The sequence below is a fragment of the Nesoenas mayeri genome (assembly GCF_963082525.1).
Source record: "Nesoenas mayeri genome assembly, chromosome: 28".
Classification (NCBI taxonomy): domain Eukaryota; kingdom Metazoa; phylum Chordata; class Aves; order Columbiformes; family Columbidae; genus Nesoenas; species Nesoenas mayeri.
Genome location: NC_137558.1, coordinates 842,726 through 856,417, shown reverse-complemented (window position 1 = coordinate 856,417; position 13,692 = coordinate 842,726). Strand labels below are relative to the sequence as shown.

General features: G+C 66.0%; 1 protein-coding gene across 1 annotated transcript; it reads left to right on the top strand.

The window, feature by feature from the left end:
- Positions 1-9,433: 9,433 nt before the first annotated feature.
- On the top strand, positions 9,434-13,243 carry SP7 (Sp7 transcription factor; the record flags this gene model as incomplete). Its single annotated transcript, XM_080360701.1, has 2 exons — positions 9,434-9,510; positions 12,154-13,243. The coding sequence occupies exon 2, from the start codon at positions 12,233-12,235 to the stop codon at positions 13,241-13,243; it is 1,011 nt and encodes a 336-aa protein (XP_080216827.1). The 5' UTR covers positions 9,434-9,510; positions 12,154-12,232.
- Between the last annotated feature and the right edge of the window lie 449 nt (positions 13,244-13,692).

Below are 13,692 nucleotides of genomic sequence, written 5' to 3'. Positions count from 1 at the left end.
GGTGGCCGGGGGGGACGAGCCCAGAGCGGCGGCGGGGCGGGGGGGAGGAGGGGCGGGCGCGCCCGGTTCGCTGACGAGGCGGCCTAACCCCGCCGGTGACCGCCAAGGGGCTGCCGAGGGAGGGAGCCGCGCGCCGCGGCCCCGGCCCCGCGGCCCGCCCCCGCCGCCTCACCCGCCAATGGGACGCCGCCGCGGGCGGGCGAGTGACGGGCGGTGCGGCCAGTGAGGAGCGAGGGCGGGCCGGCGGAGGGGGGAGGGAGGCGGGAGGGGCGACGCCCCCGCCGCCCCGCCCCGTGGGGGAGGGGGAGCGCCGCGGGCGGCGGCCAATGGGGAAGCGGGAGGGGTTGGCCGGCGGCGGCGGGGACCAATCAGCGCCCGCGCGGGCTCGCAGGGAGACCCCGTATGGGAGCGGCCGCGGCGGCGTGGGCCGCGGCGTGATGGGCGCGCCCCGCCGCCAATGGGTAGCGGGAGGCGGGGTGGAGGTCTGACTGGCAGGAGGATCCGCCAACCGGCCGCGCGGATCGCGCCGTGGGGGAAGGGAGACTCCGCTACTGACAGGCGCGCTGCCCAATCCCGACTAGGAGGCGTCGGCCGCGGCGGGGCGCCTCGCCAATGAGAACGGCGGCCCGTCTCAAACTAGCCAATAGGCGGCGCGAGGAGGCGGGGCGAGCGGCCGGGCTGCGCCCTTGGAGGGGCGGCTTGGCGGCGCCGGGAATGTGGCGGAAAAGGCGCCATTTTGGCGCTGGCTCCGCCCCGGCCGCGGCCGCCGCTTCACCCGGGGCCGCCCGCCCCGCAGCCCGCCCGGTGTCCCCGCGGCTCCGCCACACGGGCCGTGTCGCGACAGCCCCGCTCCCTGCCCCCCGCCGCACGCTTTCCTGTCAGCAGCCGCCTCAGCCCGGTGGCCACAGCCACCAGCTCAGTGCGACATATGTCACGGGGCCTCGCTCCGCCGGGTCCTGTCGCGACATGCCCTGTCACAGCGCCCAGCCCCGTCCCGACAGCGACCGCCCCCCCCGCTCTGTGAATGGACGTTTTTCGTGGTGTTTCACAGCAAAAACCCAACGCGCAGTTGACACAAACACAAGTTTCCCGAGCAAACGGGTCCCGGGGGGGGCGACTCCACCGGCGACAAACGGCGAGATGACGTTTAACGCCTTTTTGTTGTATTTCTGGCTTCCCGGCATCAAAGCCGCCCCCCCTCGGGCCGCCCCCCCCCGGGCCGCCCGCCGCCCTTTGATGTCCCGGTGACAGCGGCAGCGCCCCCCCCGGCGCCTGTCCCCCCCCCCCCCCCCGGCGGCGGGGCCGCCCCGGTGTCCCCTGGGCACGGGCCGGGCGGTGGCTCCGTCCCCCCCGTCCCATGGGGTGGCGGCCGCGGTGTCACCCGGCCCCGCCGTGGCCTCGATGTCCCCCCGCGGGGTGGGAGGGGGTGGGGGGGGGGCTGTCCCCGGGCCCCCCGCCCCGAGGGGACACGGCGGTTCGTCTCATCCCCGCCATGTCCCGCTGGCTGTGGCGTCAGCGCCGGGGGACGGGCCCGGTCCCCCCTCCTGACCCACTCGGGGACATGTGGGGACACGGAGCGTGGGGCCCCCCCGGTGACGCACCATTAGCCCCACTGCTGCCGCACCAGCACCCCAGGCCCCCACAGTCACTTCTCTGTCCTCCACGAGTCCCCCCAGACCACCCTCCACTCCCTCCAGTCCCCCCACAGTCCCCCCAGTTACTCCCCAGTCCCCTCCCAGTCCCCCCAGTGACTACTCTCCAGTCCCCCCAGTTACTCCCCAGTCCCCCCACAGTCTCCCCAGTTGCTCCCCAGTCCCCCCAGTTACTCCCCAGTCCCCCCCCAGTCCCCCCAGTTGCTCCCCAGTCCCCCCCCAGTCCCCTCGTGTTCCCTCCCAGTCTCCCTTCACTCCTTCCCAGTCTCCCCCAGTCCCTACCAGTCATGCCCCATCCCCCTAGTCCTCCCCAGGTCCCCCCCAAGTCCTCCCCTAGTCCCACCAGTCCATCCTGGTTCCCTCCCAGTCCTCCCCCAGTCCTTCCCAGTCCTCCCCCAGTCCCCCCCAGTCCTTCCCAGTCCCCCCAGTCCTTCCCAGTCCCCCCCCAGTCCTCCCCCAGTCCTTCCAAGTCCTTCCCAATCCCCCCCCAGTCCTTCCCAGTACCCCCCAGTCCTTCCCAGTAACCCCCAGTCCTTCCCAGTCCTTCCCAGTCCCCCCTAGTCCCCCCCAGTCCTCCCCCAGTACCCCCCAGTACCCCCCAGTCCTTCCCAGTACCCCCCGTCACCCGCCAGTCCTCCCCCAGTCACCTCCCAGTCCTTCCCCAGTCCTTCCCAATCCCCCCCCAGTCCTCCCCAGTACCCCCCAGTCCCCTCCCAGTCCTTCCCAGTCCCCTCCAAGTCCTCCCCCATTCCCCCCCAGCCCCCCCACAGTCCTTCCCAGTCCTTCCCAGTACCCCCCATTCCACCCCAGTCCCCCCTAGTCCTTCCCAGTCCCTCCCAGTCCCAGCGCCCTCTGGTGGCCGCAGCCGGTCGGTGCCGCCCCCGGCCGGGTCTCTGCTGCCGCCTGGCGCCCGGTCCCGCTGTCCCCAACGGGGTCCCCGAGTGTCCCCAACCCTGTCCCCAACCCTACCCTGTCCCTAAGGGTGTCCCCAACCCTGTCCTGTCCCCAGCCCTGTCCCCAACACCACCCTGTCCCTAACGGTGTCCCCGACCCTCTCCTGTCCCCAACTATGTCCCTACCCTGTCCCTAACGGTGTCCCCAACCCTGACCTGTCCCCAACCATGTCCCTACCCTGTCCTTAACAGTGTCCCCAACCCTACCCTGTCCCTAACGGTGTCCCCAACCCTGACCTGTCTCCAACACCACGCTGGCCTGTCCCCAGCTGTCCCCATGTCACTGTTGTGTCCCAGTTCCTCTCCCTATCCCCAGTTCTGTCCTGTCCCTGCCACCAAACCTCTCTCTGTCCCCAGCCCTGTCCCTGTCACCATCAGCTCTGTCGCTGTCCCCAGCCCTGTCCCCATCCGTGCTGCTGCTGGGGACACAGGACGGGGACCGAGGGGTCCCCAGCTCTGGCCGGGGGGCTGGACCAGTATGGGGACAAACTGGGAGGGGGAGCAGGGGCACTGGGACCAGTATGGGAGAGAATGGGGGCACTGGGACCAGTCTGGGGGGGTCACAAAGGCACTGGGACAAGTAACGTGGGGCACTGGGACCAGTATGGGAGAGAATGGGGGCACTGGGATGTGGAATGGGGGCACTGGGACCAGTCTGGGGGGGTCACAAAGGCACTGGGACAAGTAACGTGGGCCACTGGGACCAGTATGGGAGAGAATGGGGGCACTGGGATGAGGAATGGGGGCACTGGGACCAGTCTGGGGGGGTCACAAAGGCACTGGGACCAGTCTGGGGGGTCACAAAGGCACTGGGACAGGTAAAGTGGGGCACTGAGACCAGTAACGTGGGCACTGGGACCAGTATGGGAGAGAATGGGGGCACTGGGGTGGGTGACAGGGACTCCGGGGTGGGTAAGGGGGGGCAGCCCGGGGCCCACCCGGCCCCCCCGCCCCGCCCCGGTCCCCCGGCCCCCCCCGCAGGTCGCGGCCGCGGCGGCATCAGGGCGACGCCGGGCGACTCCCGGCAATTTTGGGTTGGGAACCGCAGAAATGCAGCGCGGCGCGAGCCAGGGCCGGCCCGACCGCGGGGACGGGAGCGGGCACGGGGGGGCCACGGCACGGGGGGGGCGCAGGGAACCGGGGGGAGCCCCCGAAACACTGGACGGGACCTGGGGGGGACACAAGGGACGCCGGTCCCTGGGAGGACCTGGGGCTTCGGGGGGGTCCCAGCGCTCGGGAGGATCCCCTGGCAGCTTGAGCGGTCCCAGGGCTTCGTGGGGGGGATCCCAGCCCCCGGGGAGGGTCCCTTGGCAGCTTAGGGGTCCCAGGACATCATGGGGGGGGTCTCTGACAGTGTGTGTGGGTCACAGGGCTTGGGGGTCCCGGTGGGGACCCAGGTTGCAATGAGGGGTCGCAGGCAGCTTGGGGGGCGCCGGATCCCGCGGCGGGGTCCCACGGCAACCTGGGGGGGGTCGCAGGTCCCCGGGAGGTCCTTTGGCAGCTGGAAGGGGGGGGGGTCAGGGCCCCCAATGCCACCCCCGCTGCCACCGCTTTGATGTGGCTTCTGCACCGCAGCGCAATGGGAGCCACATGGCGGGGGGGACACACAGATGGGGGACAGACGGACGGGGGTGCGGAGCGGGGGCCCCCCCTGGTACCTGAGGTGTGTCCCTGTCACCCCCCGCTCTGTCCGGCCGCACTGGGGGTCCGGCCCTGTCCCCCCCCCGGGTCTGTCCCTGTGTCCCCGCGGAACGGGACTGTCCCCCCCGTCCCGGGGCCACCGCAGTTATTTCGGGCCAGGCCCGGGATAATTAGAGGGTGGGGAGGAACCGCCGCGGGGGGGCCCGGCCCGGCCCCGGGACAACCTCTGCCCCCGGCTTCCCCGGGGGGGACCCTCAGCTTCCCCCCGCACCTCCCTGTGTCCCCATACACCCGCAATGTCCCCTTGCGTCCCCCCAGAACTCCTGGGTCCCCCGCAGGTGCTCCTGGTGCCACCATGTCCCCGGGGGTCCCTCCCAAGCTCTCCTTTGTCCCCAAGGGTCCCTCTTGTCCCATGGGTGCCCCCAACCCCCACCATGTCCCCTTGGGTCCCCTTTGTCCCAGGGGTCCCTCCAAGTTCCCACATGTCCTCATGGGTCCCCTCAATCTCCCCCACGTCCCCTTGGGTCCCCCATGTTCCTATGGGTTCTCATGGGTCCCTTTGGGTCCCTCCCAATCCCCTGGGACCTCTCAGGACCCCCCCCACGTCACCTTATTTCTCCTCGCGTGCCCCCAGACCCTATAGATCCCCCCCAGTCCCTATAGGTCCCCCCCACTCCCTCATCTTCCCTCCCATGATGAGGAACTTGAGGGGTGGTGGGATGCCGGGGGTGGGGTGTCCCACCCGAATGCCTGGGTCCCTCACACCGTGGGGGGAAAGACCGAAGCCGCGGTGGGCGGGGGGCCCTCAGAGAGCCCCGCTGTCCCCCCCGTGTCCCCCCGTGTCCCCCCCGTGTCCCGCTGGAGCCCGCGGGCGCTGGCAGCGGCGGCCGGCGCACCCACACGCGGGGGGGCCGGGGGGGCCGCCGCTATTTCGGGGCCTCCGACCGCAAGAGAAACATCCGGGGGCAGGAGAGTGGCGGGGGGGGGAACATGGGACGGGGGGGGGCGCGGTGGCCACCGCCGGTAAGAGGCGGGGGGGCTCCTGGGGCCACCCCCGGGGCCCCCCCCGAGCGATTCTCATGGGGCTGGGGGACAGGCAGGGACACGGTGCTGGGGTGGGGGTGGGCACCACATTCCCAGTGCTCCCAGTTCCCATTCCCAGTGCTCCCAGTTCCCATTCCCAGTGCTCCCTGTTCCCAGTGCTCCTTATTCCCAGTTCTCCCCATCTCCAGTGCTCCCAGTTCTTCCCATTCCCTGTTCTCCCTATTCCCAGTGCCCCCAGTTTCCATTCCCAGTGTTCCCCATTCCCAGTGCTCCCTATTTCCAGTGCTCCCAATTCCCATTCCCAGTTCTCCTCATTCCCAGTGCTCCCTATTCCCAGTGCTCCCAGTCCCCATTCCCAGTGCTCCCAGTTCTCCCCATTCCCAGTTCTCCCCATTCCCAGTGCTCCCAGTCCCCATTTGCAATACTCTTCACTCCCAGTTCTCCCCATTCCCAGTTCTCTCCATCCCCAGTGCCCCCAGTCCCCATTCCCAGTGCTCCCAGTTCCCATTCCCAGTGATCCCCATTCCCAGTGCTCCCTATTCCCAGTTCTCCCCATTCCCAGTGCCCCCAGTTCCCATTCCCAGTTCTCCCCATTCCCAGTGCTCCCAGTTCTCCTCATTCCCAGTTCTCCCTATTCCCAGTTCTCCCCATTCCCAGTGCCCCCAGTTCCCATTCCCAGTTCTCCCCATTCCCAGTGCCCCCAGTTCCCATTCCCAGTTCTCCCCATTCCCAGTGCTCCCAGTTCTCTCTATTCCCAGTTCTCCCCATTCCCAGTTCTCCCCATTCCCAGTGCTCCCAGTTCCCATTCTCAGTGCTCCCCATCCCCAGTGCGCCCAGTCCCCCGGCCCCCCCGCACACATGGAAGCCATTCGGGGCTGGTTTCCCTCCCTTTGAAGGGCCGCGGTGCCCCCGGCCCAGCTGCCGCTTCTGACCGCAGGACGCCTGGGTCCCCCCGCTCTGCGCAGGGGGGGACCAGTCACAGCTGGGGGGGCGGAGTGTCCCCCAGCCCCTGGGGACAGGCCCCGGGGTGGGGACAAGGACGGGGACACCATCCCGGGGCACGATGGGCACTTCTGCCCCTATGGGGGTTGCAAGATCCGTCCCGCTGAGACCCCCCCAAACTCCTATCATGGGCGTTGAGATCCCCCAAACTCGGGTCGTGGCGGATGAGACCCCCCCCAACTCATATTATAGGGGATGAGACCCCCAGAATTTGTGTTACAGGGATTGAGACCCCCCTGAACTCATCTCATGGGGGCTGAGACCCCCTCAACTCGTGCCATGGGGGCCAAGAACCCCAAAATAGTTGTGGGTCTGAGACCCCCCCCCCAACTCATGTCATAGGGTCAAACGAGGAGGTCGGGGGGGGGTAAATAAACTCAAGGCTGAGGGGAAGGATGGAGGGGCGGCCAGTGGAGGGGGGTTGGGGGGGGTGGGAGCCGAACCCCCCCTGCCCCCCCCCACCCCCGCCAGCGGACCCAGGCGTCCGGCCGGGGTATAAATACCCGGGTAATTGCGGGGGCCCCGAGTGCGGCCGCGGGGCCGTGGGCGGCCGGGCGGGCGCCGCCCTGTAATCAACCCCCCCGCTCCCCCCCCGGCGGCCACCGCCGAGCTTTGAAGGGTCCCAAGGGACACGGGGGGGTCCCCACCACCCCAAAGCCGGGGGGAGCCCCAAATCCCAATTTACCCCACGAACGAGGGGACCCAGGCGTTCGGGGGGGACCCAGGCGTTCGGGTGGCTCCCAGTTCCCTCTCTGGGTGAACCAAACCATCGCAGCGGGAGCCAAACCCCCGTGGCCCCCCCAAAACAAAACGCGAGGAGGGGGTGAGGAAGAGGAGGGGTGAGCGGCTGTCCCAGTTTGCTCCCAGTTTGTCCCAGTTTGCTTCCAGTTTGTGGGCAGTGGAAGCCCTGGAGAAAAGGGGGGGCCCTGGAGGGGGGGCCGGTGGTTGTGGGAAGGGGGGGCCGGTGGTTGTGGCCTTCGGCCGCGGCGCCGGCGGCTCCGGAGCGGAAAACCCTGAGTCAGGGCTGGGAAAGGGCCCCGCTGGCTCCCGACCCGCCTGGGGGGGAAACACGGGAAAAGGGGAAAGAGAAACGGGGAAAATAGGAAGAAAAAGGAACAAATTAAAAAAGAAGTGGAGGGGGGGGGAAAGGAGGGGAAAAAGAGTGGTTGGAACAAGCCCCCATAGTGGGGAAACTGAGGCACGGGGGGATCCCCAGACCCATCTCCAGGGCCACTCATGTCCCTGTCCCCAGCCCCTCGTCCCCCCCGTCCCCATCCTGGGTCCAGGACCCCGTCCCTGGTCCCTCCAGCTCCATCCTTGTCCTCACTCCTGCTTTGTCCCATCCTGTCGCTGTCCCCACCCCAGACTCTCGTCCCCAGCGCCGCTCCACCCCCGCTGGCACCATTTCGGGGTGATTTCGGCCCACGTCCCCCGCGCAGGCCCTGGGGTGACAGGGTGAGGGGGTGACGAGCTCTCAGGTGCCCCAGGTCCTGCCACCTCCTTTGTCCCTTTGTCCCCTTTCCCTTCCCTGTCTCTCTCTTCCCTGTTGCCTTTTTCCTTCCTCCTCTCCAGCACTTTCCGGTTCACCCCTCCTTCCCCTTCCCTTTCCCCTTCCCCTTCCTCTTCCCCTTTCCTTTTCTATTTCCCTCTTTCTCTTTCCCTTTCCTTTTTCCTTTTCTTTTTATTTCCCTTTCCTTCCTCATTTCCTTTTTCCTTTCCTCTCTTTTCCTTTCTTCTCTTACCCCTTTTCTTTCTCTTTCCCTTTTCTTCCCAATTGCTTTCCCTCTTTCAATTCCTTGTCCTTTTCGTTCAGACTTTTCCTTCTTTTCCCCTTTTCCTTCTTTCCCCCTTTTCCTTCTTCTTTTCCCCTCTTCATTATTTTCCCCTTTCCTTCTACTCTTCCCCTTTTCCTTCTTTTCCTATTTTCCTTCTTTTTTTTTCTCTTTTCCCTCTTCCCCCTTTTCCTTCTTTTCCCCTTTTCATCCTTTCCCCCTTTTCCTTCTTTTCCTCCCCTTCTTTTCCCCTTTTCCTTCATCTTTCCTCCTTTCTCTTCTTTTCCCCTTTTCCTTCTTTTCCCCTTTTCATCCTTTCCCCCTTTTCCTTCTTTTTCTCCCCCTTCTTTTCCCCTTTTCTTTCATCTTTCCTCCTTTCTCTTCTTTTCCCCTTTTCATCCTTTCCCCCTTTTCCTTCTTTTCCTCCCCTTCTTTTCCCCTTTTCCTTCATCTTTCCTCCTTTCTCTTCTTTTCCCCTTTTCCTTCTTTTCCCCTTTTCATCCTTTCCCCCTTTTCCTTCTTTTTCTCCCCCTTCTTTTCCCCTTTTCTTTCATCTTTCCTCCTTTCTCTTCTTTTCCCCTTTTCATCCTTTCCCCCTTTTCCTTCTTTTCCTCCCCTTCTTTTCCCCTTTTCCTTCATCTTTCCTCCTTTCTCTTCTTTTCCCCTTTTCCTTCTTTTCCCCTTTTCATCCTTTCCCCCTTTTCCTTCTTTTTCTCCCCCTTCTTTTCCCCTTTTCTTTCATCTTTCCTCCTTTCTCTTCTTTTCCCCTTTTCATCCTTTCCCCCTTTTCCTTCTTTTCCTCCCCTTCTTTTCCGCTTTTCCTTCATCTTTCCTTCTTTCTCTTCTTTTCCCCTTTTCATCCTTTCCCCCTTTTCCTTCTTTTCCCCCCCTTCTTTTCCCCTTTTCCTTCATCTTTCCTCCTTTCTCTTCTTTTCCCCTTTTCATCCTTTCCCCCTTTTCCTTCTTTTCCTCCCCTCTTTTCCCCTTTTCCTTCATCTTTCCTCCTTTCTCTTCTTTTCCCCTTTTCATCCTTTCCCCCTTTTCCTTCTTTTCCTCCCCCTTCTTTTCCCCTTTTCCTTCCTCTTTCCCTTTCCTTCCCCCTCCCCTTTTCCCTTTCCCCCTGCCCTCCCTCCTCCGACCCCCCCTCCGTGCCCGTCCCCCCCCCGCCGAGGGGCGGTTCGGGGCTGGGCTCCCGTTCCGGTGCCGGCCCGGCCCAGCCCCGCCGCAGCGGCACAGCGGGGCGGGCGGGCGCGGTGCTGCTCCGGCCCTCCCGCGCCGACCCCGGGACACCACCGGGACACCAGCACCCCGACACCGGCCCCCTGGGACACCGCGACACCCCGGGACACCGACACCCCGGCACGGCGACACCCCCGGACAGCGACACCCCGACATCGGCCGGTACCCACCGCCGGCATCCCCGGACCTGCGGAGCCCCGGAGCGCGGTGAGGAGCCCCGCGACCGGGGACACTTGGGGATGGGGGACACTGCGCTCCCCGGGATGGGGACTTTTCGGGACAGGGACCTCGGGATACGGGACCCTGCGGAATAGGAGATCCCCCTGCTCCTGGGGACGGGGACACTTAGGGATGGGGGACACTACGCTCCCTGGATGGGGGCGCTTGGGGATGGGGGACACTGCGCTCCCAGGATGGGGACACTTGGGCATGGGGGACACCTCTGTCCCCAGGATGGGGACTTTTCAGGACGGAGGACACCCCGTTCTGCAGGATGAGGACTTTTCGGGACAGGGACCCTGGGAATAGGGGATCCCCCCCCAGCACAGGACAGGGACTCTGGGGATACAGGACCCACTTGAGGATGGGGGACACTGTCACCGCTGCCACCGCCATGCTGGCCACCAGCACCCAGCGCGGGGACCGCTGGGGTCCTGGGCACCCCGGGGTGCTCAGCCCCGGGTGCTGGTGGGGGCGGATGGGGACAGGGTGCCCGAGACCTGCTGCTGGGGACACGTCTGTCCCCAGGGTCATGGCACCCCCGGACCAGCTGATGGGGACATGGCCATCCCCAGGAGTTTGGCACCTCTTGGGGACACATCTGTCCCCAAAGCCACAGCACCCTGTGCCTGGTGATGGGACACGTATGTCCCTGGCACAGGGCCACGCTGGGAGGACACTGGGCTGGCACCAGAGGCCACCATGGTCCCTGGGAGCCGTGGGGACCAGGAGATGGGGACCCGCTGTCCTGCATCCCCACATAGGGCCCGATCCTCTCTCCTGCTGTCCCTGTACCCACAGGGGACATCCTGGTGTCCCCCACCCCAGGAGAACCTGTGCCTCACTGTCCCCAGGGAGGGAACAGCAACACAGGGATGGTGCCAAGTACCACCTCCACCCCAAACTGTCCCCTCTTTGGGGACAGTTTCACCGTGAGAACAGGGGGAGCCGTGGCCCTGGGTGATGGGGCGTCCCGGACGCCTGGGTTCATGGGATGGGGGGCTGGGGATGGAGGCTGGTGGCAGGGTGGCCTGGAGACTCGTGGGCACGATGGTGGGGGGAAACTGAGGCAGGGGCTGGGGGGTCACCTGCTGGGGGCAATGGCGCATAAGTGACAGGGACCAAGGATGGGGTTTGGGGGACCTGGGGTTGGGGACAAAGGATGGACTTTGGGGACAAGGGCTGGGGACAAGGGCTGCGGTTTGGGGACCTGAGGTTGAGGACAAGGGACTGGGGACTTGGGATCAGAGATTTGGGGGATCACAGATGGGGGACCAGGCTTGTGGTCTGGGGACAAGGGGGACCAGGGACTGGAAATCAAGGTCTGGGGCTTGGGGACAGGGGACCTGAAACTGGGGACCGGGAACTGGAAATCAGGGACAAAGAACTGGGAACCGGAGGCTGGACCTGTCCCAGCCCCGGTGGCTGCTCAGGACCGGGGGGGCGACACAGCAGAGGCCACGAAGCCACCAGCTGTCACCCCCCCGGCAGCCACTCGTGCACCGAGCCCGTGCCGTTCTCAGCCCGCAGCTCCCCGGGGCTCCTGCTCTTAATTTCCCCGGCGCAAGCGGAGCTGATTTATGGGGAGGTTTCCACTATTTTTAAGCGTGGCTCAGTTAGGCGCTCGCCCTGGTTTTAATTAGCTCGGCTCTGGCGGGCAGGGCAGCGTTCCCGGGGCACAGGCCTGGCCCTTGTTATCCTTGGAAAACCGGGAGCCGCGCTGCGGCCGCGGTCGGGCCCGGCTTAAAAATAGGAGCGAAAACCACGGCGAAAAGGGAGGGGGACACCCCCCCCCCAAAAAAAAAAAAATAGAAAAGCCACAAAATGGGTGAAGGAGAGGGATGAATTTAAAAAAGAAGAAGAAAAGAAAGGAGTGAAGTGGGGGTGATGGGGGGCGCAGGTCGGGACGCCCCGCGGCAGCTGAAAGCCATGAAGGGTATAAAGCAGAGGAAGTGGCCCTGGGAGGGGGCGGCCACAACGTAATTCGATTAAAAGGTCATAAAAGCAGAAGGAGCTGAGATTGGGGGTGGGGGGAGGCGGAGAAACCCCCCTGGGTCGGGGGGGAGACGGGGCCTTCTCGGCTCTGCGAGGGGAAACTGAGGCACGGGGAGTGGGGAGGGATGTGATAGGCGTCACCGTGGGGGGGGTGTAGCTGGGGGGTGTGTGCTGCCCACCAGTTACCCCATTGCACTGGTTACCTCACTGCACTGGGTACCCCATTGCACCAGTTACCCCATTGCACCAGTTACCCCATTGCACTGGGAGCCACCCAACACTGGGTACTCCATTGTACTGAGTGCTCTGTTGCACTGGGTGCCCCATTGCACCGGGTACCCCATTGCACTGGGTGCCCCACTGCACCAGTTACCCCATTGCACTGAGTGCCCAATTGCACCAGTTACCCCACTGCACCGGGTGCCCCACTGCACCGGGTGCCCCATTGCACCGGGTGCCCCATTGCACCAGTTACCCCATTGCACCGGGTACCCCATTGCACCAGTTACCCCATTGCACCGGGTGCCCCACTGCACCGGGTGCCCCGTCGCATCAGTTACCCCATCACACCAGTTCCCCCGCTGCACAGGGTGCCCCCCAGCACCCTCACCCCCGTCTCCCTCTCTCTCCCCACAGGCACCATGGCTCCGTGTCCCCGCTGACGCCGCCGCCCCCAGCACCTCGGGGTGCTCCCCCGCGTGTCCCGGGTGCCACCATGGGTGACTCCTACACGGCCGCCTTCCCCAGCGCCCCGGGGCTGCTGTCACCCTCCGCCAGCCCCCAGGCGTCCCCCGGGCCCTACGGCCCCGACTACGGCCCCTTCGGCCACCCCTTCCCAGCACCCACGGGTGCCCAGGAGGTGCTGGGTGCCCCCGTGGTGGTGACGGCCAAGGGACACCCCCCGGGTGACTGCCTGCCGGGGGTCTACCCCTCACTGGAGATGCCCCATCCCTACGGCTCCTGGTACAAGGGCGGCATCGGGGGGGGGCTGCCGGGGGGGTCGGGGCCGGCGGCTCCCTCCTGGTGGGACGTGCACCCCAACGGGGGGTGGTTGGGGGGCCCGGCGGGTGCCGAGGGGCTGCAGGGCTCTCTGCAGGCTCAACCCACCCTCAGCGCCCCCCTCCCCACTTACAGCTCGGATTTCAGCGCTCTCAACCCCCCCCCTTACACCAACACCCCCCCGGCGCCCCCCACCCCTAAACCCACCGACACCCCCAAAGGTCCCCGCGGCGGTTCTTTGGGCGGCCGCCCGGCTTGTGATTGTCCCAACTGCCAAGAGCTGGAGAGGCTCGGGGGGGGCCCGGGAGGGTCGCGGCGCAAACCGGTGCACAGCTGCCACATCCCGGGCTGCGGGAAGGTGTACGGGAAGGCGTCGCACCTGAAAGCGCATCTGCGGTGGCACACGGGGGAACGGCCCTTCGTGTGCAACTGGTTGTTCTGCGGGAAGCGCTTCACCCGCTCGGACGAGCTGGAGCGGCACGTCCGCACCCACACCCGCGAGAAAAAATTCACCTGCCTGCTCTGCAGCAAACGCTTCACCCGCAGCGACCACCTCAGCAAGCACCAGAAGACCCACGCGGAGAACGGGCCCCCCAAAATTAACAACAACCCCCCCACGCCGGGGAACGGGGAGCAGGCGGCTCAACCCGCCTCGCCGCGCCCGCCGCCGGGGTCGCCCGGGAAAGACGCCGGGAGCCCCGAAACCGGGAGTTTGTTGGAGATTTGAGCCTTCGTCTTCCATCCTCATCCTCCTCTCGGGGATATTTATTATGGGGTGATGCCCCCCCCCCCCCCCCACTCCTCCGCTCCCCAAAACCTCGCGTTGCCCCGCCTCCCCCCCCCCCCCCCCCCCGCCCCAAGGGCTGGTGGCAGCTCCTTGTTAGCAACTGTAATTTATGTCTTAAATTATGGGGGGGTCTCTGAGCGCTCTGGGGGTCGCTGGGAGGGGGGGTCGAGGTCAACCCCCCCCTCTTCTCCCCCCATCTCTTCTCCCCCCCATCTCTTCTCTCCCCCCCCATCTTTTCTCCCCCAAAACTCCACCGGCCGCCTCGCCCCCCCGCACAGAGCTCAGGGACAGGGTTTGCCCCCTCTCCTCCCCCCCCGCCCCCCCGGCCTCGTTAGCACACCCGGTTCATTAGGTGCTAATGTATCCCCCCCCCCCCCTTTTTCAGCTGG